This window comes from Dermacentor variabilis, chromosome 1 (assembly GCF_050947875.1).
Source record: "Dermacentor variabilis isolate Ectoservices chromosome 1, ASM5094787v1, whole genome shotgun sequence".
Taxonomy (NCBI): domain Eukaryota; kingdom Metazoa; phylum Arthropoda; class Arachnida; order Ixodida; family Ixodidae; genus Dermacentor; species Dermacentor variabilis.
Window position 1 is genome coordinate 252358866 of NC_134568.1, and position 12749 is coordinate 252371614.

At 47.6% G+C, this 12749-nt stretch overlaps 2 protein-coding genes across 2 annotated transcripts in view; both read left to right on the forward strand.

The window, feature by feature from the left end:
- LOC142560877 (uncharacterized) overlaps positions 1 to 12749 on the forward strand; it is a 118771-nt gene that overhangs the window by 59834 nt on the left and 46188 nt on the right. The window lies entirely within an intron of this gene.
- On the forward strand, positions 6598 to 8092 carry LOC142573276 (uncharacterized). The gene is made up of 3 exons (XM_075682912.1): positions 6598 to 7675; positions 7750 to 7817; positions 7899 to 8092. Exons 1-3 carry the CDS (start codon positions 7549 to 7551, stop codon positions 8004 to 8006), a joined length of 303 nt encoding a protein of 100 aa, XP_075539027.1. The 5' UTR covers positions 6598 to 7548; the 3' UTR covers positions 8007 to 8092.

Consider the following 12749-nt stretch of genomic DNA (forward strand, 5'->3'; position numbering starts at 1 on the left):
CGCCACAGCTTTTTCATGGACTTGCAACTTTCAGCCACATCGAAATTATGCGGATCATTTAGTTTAGAGACATCACGAAACGCAAGCAATTTCTTCATCCTTCTCACATTCCATTTTTGCTCGCCAGCGGTTTCAATCAGACCACGAGCTCCCGACTCAGGACGTCGTTCACATGGCGTTCACATGTGCTTTCGATCCGGCATACCGGCTGCTGTCACATATATTACGCTACCTGCTGGTGCGTACAATGCTCTAGCGTTCCTAAATGAACACTGCACAACCTCGACACTGCCACTCGCGTACACAAATGTCATGGCGAAATCCTACAGGTACGACACCGCAACACAAAACGCGTGTTTCTTGCCTGGACAATGCTATTTCCCAGACGGCAAAAAGTAGTCCTCACGAAAACAACACAAAAAGTGTACCGTTCCGCGTGTACAGCTTCCGAGATTCCCGTTGTTAAACGATAGGCGGAAATTTTGACAGCAATCTCAAAGGCCATACAATACGAAGAATAGTTTTAGTTTATTCTGTGAGATGGCAGCACATGATAGAGTGTCTTTGAGGCCCTCGTTTGTTTGTTGCTACATGCTTTAGGAAAATTAGTTTTACCAATCACATGCATCACGTATGATGCCACCAGCGGTCTTAAATTTGTCCTCTAAGATTGATCTAGTGACTGTTGGTTTTAGTTTTTCCGTTTTGGCCTTCTTTTCCGACATATTCAGTTGTAAATTCGACGGTCGGAAAAACATGACTTTTACTCACATTTCGGTACTTTTTAATAAAAAATTGACACCCTAACTCAAAAATTCGAAACCAACAGTCACTAGATTTTGAGTTTTTCTTGTAAATGCAACAAACCTCGTCAAATTCGGTGCGGTGGTTGCCGAGAAAAACGAATTCTCCTTTTACATGTATTTAGATAGGAGCACTCGAGCTAAAGCTTCCTCTTAAGTGGGTTAGGTTGGCACTGTAGCGTTACTTGCTTTATGAAACTTCAGAATAGGAAAAAGAAGGCACTATTGATACAAGACATGTACAGTTGTACTTCCAATGGCTTGACAATCAAATTTTATTGAATGCTTCATTATGCATTGCTCGTTTATGTGCTCATTGAAATGCGTGTTTTAGGTCTTTGACAACACAAACTTACTTGTGGTAGGAAAGGTTGCTGCTTCCCGGCTGTAGTCTAGTGTCGCAAAATGGGTACGTGCAAAGCCACGCCGTAACGCTTCGGAAGCGGTACGTCAATATAACATATGATGAAGCATACTCGTAGGAGGCCACTAGCATCCTAGCTAGCACTGCAGCAGATGTGCTTAAAATACTTGAAGACGTTCAGCAATCGTGATAGTCAACGCAGCCTTTCGAAAGGGCGAGAGAGCTTGAAGTGCCTGTCGTCTGCGAGAAAAGTCAGGTGTTTGCAGCGAGCAGGCGTCGTAGCAGACGACACTTTAGCATTTCGCTCAAGGGCGCAACGCTTTGTCACAATACAGCATTTTTATTTCCACAAATACTTGATGAGTATTTTTATATAAGTACATGCACGGTTGTTTTGCTGTTGCAAAAATGAATAAATAATTATTCTTTGGCGTTAAATGGGGAACAGAATCGCACAAGTATGCATACCCTGGTGTGTCCTGGTGACAAACCATACTAAACCATGCTTCCATCTCAAAGTCATACAAAGTTTATGTAGCGTGTTGTACATTATATAACATACTGCAAAAATAGAACTAGATTTTACGCGATAATATTTGAGTATAGCTTCGTTTACTGCGCCGCAAGCAAACGACACTACTCTAAAGATCGAAGTCAATCCGAAGCCTGTACTTCCCATCATTCCCATGTTGGTTGAGGCAACGCTCAGGAGAGCCCCGTAGACACCAGCGCCACATTTCCCTCTAGGGTACTTATTTAGAAACTCTATGGTCCCGACCGTCAGCAGCAGAGCAGCCGAACGTGGCACTAGAAATTTATCAAGCATGACAAGCACCAGCGCGAGAGCGAGGGTGCGGAGGAGAAGTTTGACGTCCCTCGGGGCATAGAGTTTCCTACAAAACTTACTAGAGGGAACTCTGGCGCTGCAGTCGTTGTCCTACCTTGGGAATGATGGGAAGTACATGGATTTGTCTGATCTTCGTGCTTGTGGATTCAAAAGTTCTTGTGGCTTTGTATATTACGGTATATAAATCTTATTGTCGTATATTTCCGCGCAATCTATATTCTTCGAAGTGCAGAAGACGCCGGGAACGCGTACAATTGCTATTACTTGCAACGATTGAGCTTGTCCATGTGGCTAAAAAAAGCAGCGGTGGCGTAGAGGTAGAACACCCGCCTCGCGTGCAAGAGGTCCGTGGTTCGAATCCCGGTGCCGGCAATTTTCCACCGGATTAAAAAAAAATCCGCGTGTTGATAAAATTGCACAAACAGGCCTGGAGTGTGGCCTGATCCCGGTGACCAGAACCGGTAACGCACTCCCTCACCAGAGCAGGATTGGCCACCCTGGTTCAGTACTTGGCCACAACCTCCTATGAACACAACAATCAAACCCCAGCAGCTGCGAAGCAACTGACCACGGCGGCGGTCAGACCTGCGACGCGGCAGAGGGTGCTAAGAATCACTGGCTCCGGACAGGCCGCCATTGGAATATGAACCTGGCAACGTTTAACGCTAGAACGTTATCTAGTGAGGCGAGTCTAGCAGTGCTATTGGAGGAATTAGAGGGCAGTAAATGGGATATAATAGGGCTCAGTGAAGTTAGGAGGCCGAAAGAAGCATATACAGTGGTAAATAGCGGGCATGTCCTGTGCTACCGGTGCTTAGCGGATAGAAGAGAACTAGGAGTCGGATTCCTGATTAATAAGAATATAGCTGGCAACATACAGGAATTCTATAGCATTAACGAGAGGGTGGCAGGTGTTGTTGTGAAACTTAATAAGAGGTACAAAATGAAGATTGTACAGGTCTACGCCCCTGCATCCAGTCATGAGGACCAGGAAGTCGAAAGCTTCTATGAAGACGTGGAATCGGCGGTGGGTAGAGTGAAAACTAAATGCACTATCCTAATGGGCGACTAATCCTAATCCATAAGAAAGGGAACGCCAAAGAAATGAGAAATTATAGACCGATCAGCTTACTGTCCGTTGCCTACAAACTATTTACTAAGGTAATCGCAAATAGAATCAGGAACACCTTAGACTTCTGTCAAGCAAAGGACCAGGCAGGATTCCGTAAAGGCTACTCAACAATAGACCATATTCACACTATCAATCAAGTGATAGAGAAATGTGCAGAATATAAGCAACCATTGTATATAGCTTTCATTGATTACGAGAAAGCGTTTGATTCAGTCGAAACCTCAGCAGTCTTGGAGGCATTACGGAATCAGGGTGTAGATGAGCCATATGTAAAAATACTGGAAGATGTCTATAGCGGCTCCACAGCCACCGTAGTCCTCCATAAAGCAAGCAACAAAATCCCAATAAAGAAAGGCGCCAGGCAGGGAGATACGATATCTCCAATGCTATTCACAGCGTGTTTACAGGAGGTATTCAGAGACCTGGATTGGGAAGAATTGGGGATAAAAGTTAATGGAGAATACCTTAGTAACTTGCGATTCGCTGATATTGCCTTGCTTAGTAACTCAGGGGACCAATTGCAATGCATGCTCACTGACCTGGAGAGGCAAAGCAGAAGAGTGGATCTAAAAATTAATATGCAGAAAACTAAAGTAATGCTTAACAGTCTCGGGAGAGAACAGCAATTTACAATAGGCAGCGAGGCACTGGAAGTCGTAAGGGAATACATCTACTTAGGGCAGGTAGTGACGGCGGATCTGGATCATGAGACGGAAATAATCAGAAGAATAAGAATGGGCTGGAGTGCGTTTGGCAGGCATTCCCAAATCATGAACAGCAGGTTGCCGTTATCCCTCAAGAGAAAAGTATATAATAGCTGTGTCTTACCAGTACTCACCTACGGGGCAGAAACCTGGAGGCTTACGAAAAGGGTTCTACTCAAATTGAGGACGACACAACGAGCTATTGAAAGAAGAATGATAGGTGTAACGTTAAGGGATAAGAAAAGAGCAGATTGGGTGAGGGAACAAACGCGAGTTAATGACATCTTAGTTGAAATCAAGAAAAAGAAATGGGCATGGGCAGGACATGTAATGAGGCGGGAAGATAACCGATGGTCATTAAGGGTTACGGACTGGATCCCAAGGGAAGGGAAGCGTAGCAGGGGGCGGCAGAAAGTCAGGTGGGCGGATGAGATTAAGAAGTTTGCAGGGACGGCATGGCCACAATTAGTACATGACCGGGGTTGTTGGATAAGTATGGGAGAGGCCTTTGTCTTGCAGTGGGCGTAACCAGGCTGATGATGATGATGACGATGTGGCTAAATCGAAACACGCCAAGCGTCTCAAGGCACTGGCATGCCCGTGATAAATTCATAAGGGCGTTTCATTCGCTTGTCGATACATGCGTCCGTGGCTTAATGGTTTCAATATCAGGCTTCTGTGTTAGAGTCCCTGTGTTCGAATACTGTCGTCGGGCAATTTTAATGATGTTTATTTAATTATTTATTGCGCAATATACTGTTGAATATGACGAGTTTACAAAGTCACAAAGCCGTTTGAAGCCAAAAAGACTAAGTTTAGGCAAATCCATGTACTTCCCATAATTCCCACGCTGGGACAACCCATTGCAGCTCCCGTAGAGACTAGCGCCAGAGTTCCCTCTAGTAATTTTCGTAGGAAACTCTATGCCTCGGGGTACTCTGGTCGGGAGCGCGCCAAGCGCGAGAGCAGCGCCGGCCCCGCAGCCGCTCCGGCCGCCTTCGCCGTGGTCTGTTTTAATCTGTCCGCGACTGTACATGCCTATAATTACTTTCTTAGGATGCAAAGTGTCTCTTGGCATTTCGGAGCTCTATGAAAAAGAACAGAAAACGTACCCGCGTTGACAATTATTATTATTATTTTTTTTGCAAGACCCTGACGACCAGCTACGGTTGGTGAACAGGGCTCGGACGGCGGCAGCAGCCATGGCTACCCGGACTGAGGAGACCTACCACCTTTGGGCTCAAGAAGCCTGGTCTAGCAATAAAGTTTATTTCTCTATCTCTCTATTGCAGTGAATCGTGCAGTATTCATTGTAGTTGTCATGGCTCTAAACGTTTTGTTGATTAAACACGCAGTTACTTCATTCCCTACATTATTTACGTACAGTTCTGAACCCACAATGAAAGGTTGTTTTACCCTGCGCTAAACTGGCACCCATGCTAAGCAGCTGCCTTCCTTGGCCAAAGGCATCGAACCGACGACAACTCGTGCTTAGCACGAGAAGGACATTGTTCAATGAGGCCACTGTTGAGGGGTCGCTGCGCAAAGCAAAAACAAAACAATATTTAAATAAAGTGATGAAAAAAATTAGGAAGTAAAGAAAATTAACTCTATATACTACCGACCATACCAACGCGAAAAAAGCGGGTGGTGGGATCAGATGGACTAATCTTTGGTAAATGAAGTTTTCAACAAGGAATCGAAATATATTGAAAAGTGCTATTTGTGATTAGGCGCTTCATGGAATAATTTTGTCATGATATTTCTTGCGGTTATGAAATCTTCATGCGTGTGATTTTCTCGTCCCAAATCTTTCGCGATGTCTTTTGCGCCGAGTCATTCAGAGTAGAGGAAGAACGGCCTTCTATTAACTGAGCTCTTCGTTCTCCGCCTCGCTATTACGTTGCCAACAAAGACAGAATGCTAGCATTTTGGGACACCTACATCCGGAAAAAGCACAAGTGGCGCAAGTGGAGTGGCTGTGGGGTTCCGCTGCTCAGCTTCAGGTCGAGGGTTCGATCGCAGCCGCGGCAGTCGCACTTCGATAACGGCCGAAATGCAAAAACGCTCGTGTGCTTGGTCTTAGATGCACGTGAAAGAACCCCAGGTGGTCAAAATTAGCCCGTTAGTGCCCCTGTTACGCCATGTCTCAAAATAAGATCGCGTCGTTCGGGCACACAATTGAAGCTATAGAATATAAATTTTTTTTTGTTCCAAGAAAAACGATGCGGCAGGAGCAGACGACTGCGCGTACAGACAACTCGACACATGTCGCGGCGCGCGCTCACGAATTGCAAGTCATGCTCGCTGCCGGAGCCCAACGCGAATGTGAAGGCGGCCACGGAACCTGTATGACGGAACCGCGAAGATTCCGTCAGCGGGTTATAATATCCATAAAACAACGGCGACAGCGCTAACGCCATTGCATGTCCTAGAACACAGTGGAAGCATGTGGAAGCTTCTAGAACATTCCGAGCTCGGCAACTACGCAGGCTGCAACTTTTTTTTTATTCCTTTGGTTTAACCATCGCCCTCGCGCCAGTCGCGGTGATAACAGCGGCACGGCGGCTAGCGAGCCGGTGACGTAGATCGACATTAGACCAATGAGAGAAGAAAAGAAATTGTCCGGGCGTATCAACGCACGCGCCGAAGAGCTTGACATCCTGGTCGTCGTGGAAATATAGCGAGCATCCGTGGGCTTGGGCCGCCATTTTGCATTTTCCGTCTGCTTCGGCGTGCGTCGTGTCTGCTGCCTTCTGCGTCGCACCCTACCTCGAGCTCCTGCTGGTCTTAATTACACGCTAACAGTGGCAGCGCTTGTCGAAGTTACACGCTGCGCATGTTCCCGCCTTGGGCCGACTCTGGAAGCACTGGCTTCATGCACCGGGGCCTGAAAAACGTGAGGCACTCCTCGAGAGACTTGTTGCCCGACCCGCCTGCCGTCTCGGCAATTCCTGGCCCCGCTTTCGAGCTCCCGGAGTGTAAGTGACCGCCAGCCGGCATAAATACGTTACTATACGCCGACGACACTCCGGTCGAGCCGGCGCAGCGTATATAAGCCGGAAGTCGTTCCTGCCGAGTACTCGTTCTTTTGTTTGTGCGTATTTCCACCCCCCGACGGCGCCGGGACTATTGAACTGTGGATGAACTCTGAGCGTGGCCACCAACTCCAGGACCTGCGCGGCAACCCCTCGTCACGGCGAGCGTCGTCTCTACGAGCTTCGCATCGAGCGTCCTAAACGCTCAAAAGGCCTGTGTGTGCACTTTGTGCATTTTTTTCTAGATGGTCTAGCTGGCGAGGGTGGCGCATGCCTTAGAGAAGTTAACTGTTTGTTCAGTTGCACTAGCTAGCGCTCACTAGTGTTGTATAGCTACACTACAAAATTGCGTAAGGTTAGTGTTGTTGCTTATCTTTATAAGCCCGAGGTTTCGTGGGCATGGCTTGCGGCCACACGGGTCTTCTCCGTGCCGGAATCGAAGAGGACGGGCCACGTGTTGCGGGGTGGCGGCGTATAGCTTCAGGTTTTAGCTGACACACAGGGTTAGCTCACACTGCGCAGGCTACAGCTGATAGCCGTCCTCTTACGACTGCGTCAGGGACATGGACCCATCCCAATGGCCTTGCGACCCGACCCCACTATTTCGTGACGTAGATAGCCCGCGCGCGTCAGTGCGCGTGCTATCGAGCGAAATGTGGAATGACGGAAGCAAACGGCATTCGGACATTTCCTCGCCAGCTATTAGGCACTAACCCGCTCTACGCAGCACCTCGACGCCGGACGTCGCCTGCTGTATTCGTCGGAGCTGGGCCGGTCAGCAGCTACAGTAGGCGGCCCGTTTCGTTGCCGTTGTTGCTATTCGTTTTTCGATGTGAGCTTACTGTCCTCGCTATTTTCCAGAGCATCACTCGCACCGCGCACGGCCTACAGTGTTCCCTCGTCGGAGTGGCCTTGTGGCCCTGCACCGGGTAAATACCACATGCGGATTAATAATAGTACTACATCTGTGTTCTCGAGTGCTTAAAATAAAAGCCTTGTTGTCGTTTCAGGATCCCGAGGTCCGCTTTCGAGATTGCGGACCACGAGTCGGAAGAATATCCAGTGTGCTGCTCCACGTTTGCCATCCTCCTAACGTCCCCCACCGGAGGCGGCCTTGAGCACCTCTTACCGTGGCTGACCGCGTCGGCTCCTTTGCATTTCCACGTCCATGTCGTCCTTCTGCTACGGCGCACTTCGTTTGCTACTACTGGTAAATATCGCTTAAACACAATTCGTACTATCGCTGTGTCCTATTATTATTATTATTATTATTATTATTATTATTATTATTCCTTGTTGTTCATTTTTACTAATATTATTCATAGTTAGTATTGTTGTTGCTGCTATTCCCAATACCGCCGCTCTTGACTCGGAGCACAGCAGGTGTAACTACTTCAGGCACACACGCCCTTGGTAGGTGCTGCAACGTGTGGTCGCGTTGCCAGGTGCTCGCATGTCGTAGGTGATAATGAACGCCATAGCGCGCAAAAAATAAACTACGCGGCTCGCGCGCTGTTCGAATCGATGCAAGCGAAGGTTTCTTTACTGTTTGCTTTAATTGACGGCCATTGGCGACGATTGTTTTTTTTTTTTTCACCTCGGATGCATTCTACACGGCTTGTTTGTCTACGTAGTGCACAGGCCGCCCAGCGATGCGTGATTTGCTTGTGCACAATTGTTCATAGCCGGGGAGAAAGGTCGGCACTATCATTGCCTCACACGGCGAGTGGCCAGAAGCGGTAAACGTTAAATTATGTGGCTTCACGTGCCAAACCAATAATACGTGTGGCACTTTCCCAGAGCGAGGTATCGGGCCAAGGAGCGGGAGATTCCACACTGCGCACCCTCTAACAAGCTCTCGTATGACCGCGGCGTGTTGACGCATGTTAGAACGATCGGCACCGGTGACTGCTTCGAACATGAATGGTTTATTGGAGTAGCTCGCGGCAAGTTCTTCTGGTATTCGTCTTCGAGCACCTTGAAGATATTTTACAGGCTCCCGCCTTCCAACTTGCACTGAGATAGGCTTCGGCGGGCAATTTCCGGTACCCTTCAAAGATGTTCGCAGATGTTCCGAGAAATTATTTGTTGCCTTTCTGAATTAGACAAGCCCTTGTTATTTCGTCGTATCCAGGGTAACTTCTTTCAGATTGGCACATTTTCCAAGATGTTCTTCGACCCGGTCTTAGCACCGCATCGCCTTTGGACAATGGTTTCGCTTGTCTCGTTTTGGCTTGACAATAGAAGCTATTTACTTCAGATATTCGCAGTGCCATCTCATCCACCAAGCTTTCACGAGTTCGCTGCTTCGCCATACTTCAACGTCTCCGTTGTATGACCTTGTTTGTCCACTTTGAAGCTGCTAGCGTCAGCCCATGATTGCTGGTATCAGTGGCATGGGCTCATTAGGTTCGCTATGCACGTATGTTAACGGTCAATTCTTGAGTGTTCCTACAACTTATGCTACAATTATGCGTAGCTTCTCCACTGTAGTTGTACTTCTTGAGATGATTTTTCGCATCGATGTTTTCAGGCTTCGTATGAGGCGCTCGAAAAATCCTCCCCCACCTCCATGGGGCGCACTCGGCCATTTTCCGTTGGTGTGTAATGCAGTAATCCTTCGCCCGTTTGTGCCCAACAGCTTCAAGCATTTCCTTCTCGGCCTTAGTAAAGGCACTCACATTGTACGAGCAGATTACGGCAGGTATAGCCCGTCGTGCGGTGAATTGCCGGAAAGCTTGAAAATGAAAACGGGATATCGACATGTCATTGGTCATCTCCAAGTGTACTCGTTACCGCGCAGGTGAAACTTAGTACGTATTGTTCTAAAATGTCGTATTTGTTTTTCGCATAAAGTGTTCCGGTGAGGTCAGCTCCTGCGACTTGCAATTACCCTGATTCGTAGACTCTGTTCACCGGGAGGGGAGGCAGAATTTAATTGGCCGGTCTTGTGTTATGTTTCTTGCCGACTACGCATTTATTTTAAACTCTTTACAGCTTGGCGGCCTTGTAATATTCGCAACTTAACCCGCAGTTGCGCTATCTTTGCTTGAAATCCGCCGCGCAATATTTGATGAACGTGACGTATTGCCGGTTCAGTCCTTTGGAAATACGATGACGTGCCGGCTTTGATTCTTGGCTGTAGTGCAAAAGTGTTTTGTCTTGGAAGTCCTTTCTTGTAACAATACTTGTCCATTTATTTTAAATTATTTAGCGCTTGAATCAGCATTGCCACTTGGCTGCCTGAGTAGTACTTCTGTCGTATCCAATATGTCTCTGCAATTCTCATTTCCTGTAAACGGCCTTTGTGATCTTGCTTTGTCTATGAACCTGAATACCCATGCTCTTGCTCTTAGATGCCGCGCGTAGGACGAATTTTTGATTTCCAAGATTAGTTTATTCTCTTGTTCCTGTGCAGGGGTGTGACAATGTGATTCGTGTTCATCGTCCATCTGTACATTCGTGTGAATCACTCTTGCTGTTTGCGGCTTCCACGGATGTAACTCATTCGGGTCCATGCCACCCTATTTTTCGAGTTCGTCAACGTCATTGCGCTTATACCACGTGTGTGTAGATGGGCCAGCCTGTTTTCACCTTGAATGCACGACTCACTCGTTTGTTTTTTCTTACTTCTGCGACTCTGTTAACAAATGTATCCCCTTTGCTTGTCCCTTTGATACAATAAAGTGCAATCACTGAGTCGGTCAAGCAGGCTGCTTCAATTCTTGTGAAGTGACTTTTGATGAAGACGCCTAGCCTTGATGCTATCACCGCTGCCATTAGGTCAAGTCTTGCTGAACTTGGTTCTCTGATTGGGTCTACGTCGCTTTTCGCTGAAGGTAGGCTTGACTTTGTTCCATCTGTTTACACTACTACCAAATATAGTGCCGCTTCTTATGCTGTTCGACTTCGTCGACTTAAAGCTTGTATGGGTGTTCTACTTGATCCTTGCTTGCGTAGTATTGGAGAACTAGAACTAGCAGCTCCTTCGTTTTAGACATCAGGTATCTCCACTGGTCGCATTCTCCTTTAAGGAGTGGCTCATCTTGCGCATCGTCCCTTCTCTCATTTTTGAAAGCTTATCTCTGCGCGTATCGTCAAAGGTGACGGCAAGCCAAGCGCATCAAGTATCTTTACTGTTGCTTTTGCAGCACTGTCGTTTTGGTTAAGTACGTTGTTGCTGGTAAGGGTGCATACTTTTCCACAGGAAAAGATAGCACGTCTTTTGAGTACTTCCATAAAATGGCGAGGAGGATTCTGTATCCTTTCGATCGAATCCCTATGTGATCGTCGTCCCTTTCGTTTTCGTCTATTTTGTTGAGGCTCTCTTCATTGGATGTCCATTTTCCAGAGTTCATTGCCGCCTCTTTGATCAGTTGTTTTGCCTTTTTGTATAACTTGACAGCACCTTAAAACGTTGCTGCCCATAGGATTACATCATCCACGTAAATCTTTCTGTACTGGTTCTTGCATCTCCAAATCACTCAGCCACTTGTTTCAAATGGTGCTTGATTGTAGCTGCCAGAAGAAACGGGCTCGGGGTTTTACTGGAAGTTACTCGTCATGCGGCAGGTTTGTACTTAATTCCGCAGCTTTTCCTCACGTCATGCTCCCACCACAGAAATCCCGTGGCATCTGTCCTCTTAGTGGATCGAAATTTGTAGAAATCCCTTTTCAACGTCTCCAAATAGGGCCACCTTTTCCTTAAAGATTTGATGTCCTGCCTCCAGATAGTCGTTTATTGACATGCCTTTCTGCGTGTTTGAAGAGACATCGAACACTACACGAACCTTTGTCGTGGCTCGATCTTCTCGAAAGCAGTTTATCAAATGTCATCGTTCAGCGCATGTATTTGCATATTGCATGCACGCAGGACGCGAACTGTGTTGTTTTCTGGAAGGCATGCGAGCACTAGCGATTACTTCGGAACTTTCCATGACTCGTGTACGAAAGCCGACGCGCTTAACCCGCTGATCAGATTTTCGCCGATTGTGTTCGCCACTGTCGTTGTGTCTTGAGTGTAGCCTGCGTTTCTGGTCACGTCCTCTCAAAGTTTCGCCATTCTAGTTTTCTACTGTGTTCTTGATCATCATTGCCACGTGACATCTGGTAGGCGTGCTTCACGTTAATGCACCGGACGCTCCCAACAAGCCGCAATCCAAGCCTGAACTCCGAAGACCACCAACGTCGCGAAGGACCAGCGAGGTAGATGCAGGCTGCAAGGACTGCCCCCGGAGCACGGACTTCTGCCTGAGACGACCAGGAAGATTGTGGCAGTCAACAACCACAATGGAAGCCCCAGGGTACATGTTTCAACCCAGGGAGCCACCAACTTTCATGAAGCTTCGTCAGACGATCCGGAAACCTGGCTTTCTTAGACTTTTGGAAGAATCTCAGCCTTCAACAACTGGACCTCTGAAGATAAGCTACGCCACGTCCACTTCTCCCTGGAAGATGCCGCGAGGAAATCCGCCCTTACAACGTGGGACCAGTTCCGCAGCAACTTCCCGAGAACCTTCACGAGCGTCATCCGGCAAGGGCCGAAGTTTTATTGGATGCCCGAGTGCAGCTACCTATCGAGAACGTTGCCATGTTTACGGAAGAAATGAGGCGTCTATTCCGCCACGCCAACCCGGAAATCTCAGAGAGTCCTGCTCAAGCGTGGTACGATGCAATGACTTTTAGCCGGTACGATTCGAAGACCGTCGGAGAGTTTCTTCGTCAGGCCACCACCATCGACAAAACACTGGACATGCGGGGCCGACAATTAAACCGTCGCACGATGTCAACAAATGTAGCGGTCATGCGGGAAGAGAGCTTCAGAAGTTGACCTCTTCATCACAGCATCAAGTGGCTTCGAT

Excerpts from the sequence above, each read along its gene's own strand:
- LOC142573276 (XM_075682912.1), top strand. The coding sequence starts at position 7,549 with ATGACGGAAGCAAACGGCATTCGGACATTTCCTCGCCAGCTATTAGGC. Across the intron at positions 7,676-7,749 it reads TGGGCCGGTCAGCAGCTACA|AGCATCACTCGCACCGCGCA; the intron begins GTAGGCGGCCCG and ends GCTATTTTCCAG. Across the intron at positions 7,818-7,898 it reads GCCTTGTGGCCCTGCACCGG|GATCCCGAGGTCCGCTTTCG; the intron begins GTAAATACCACA and ends TTGTCGTTTCAG.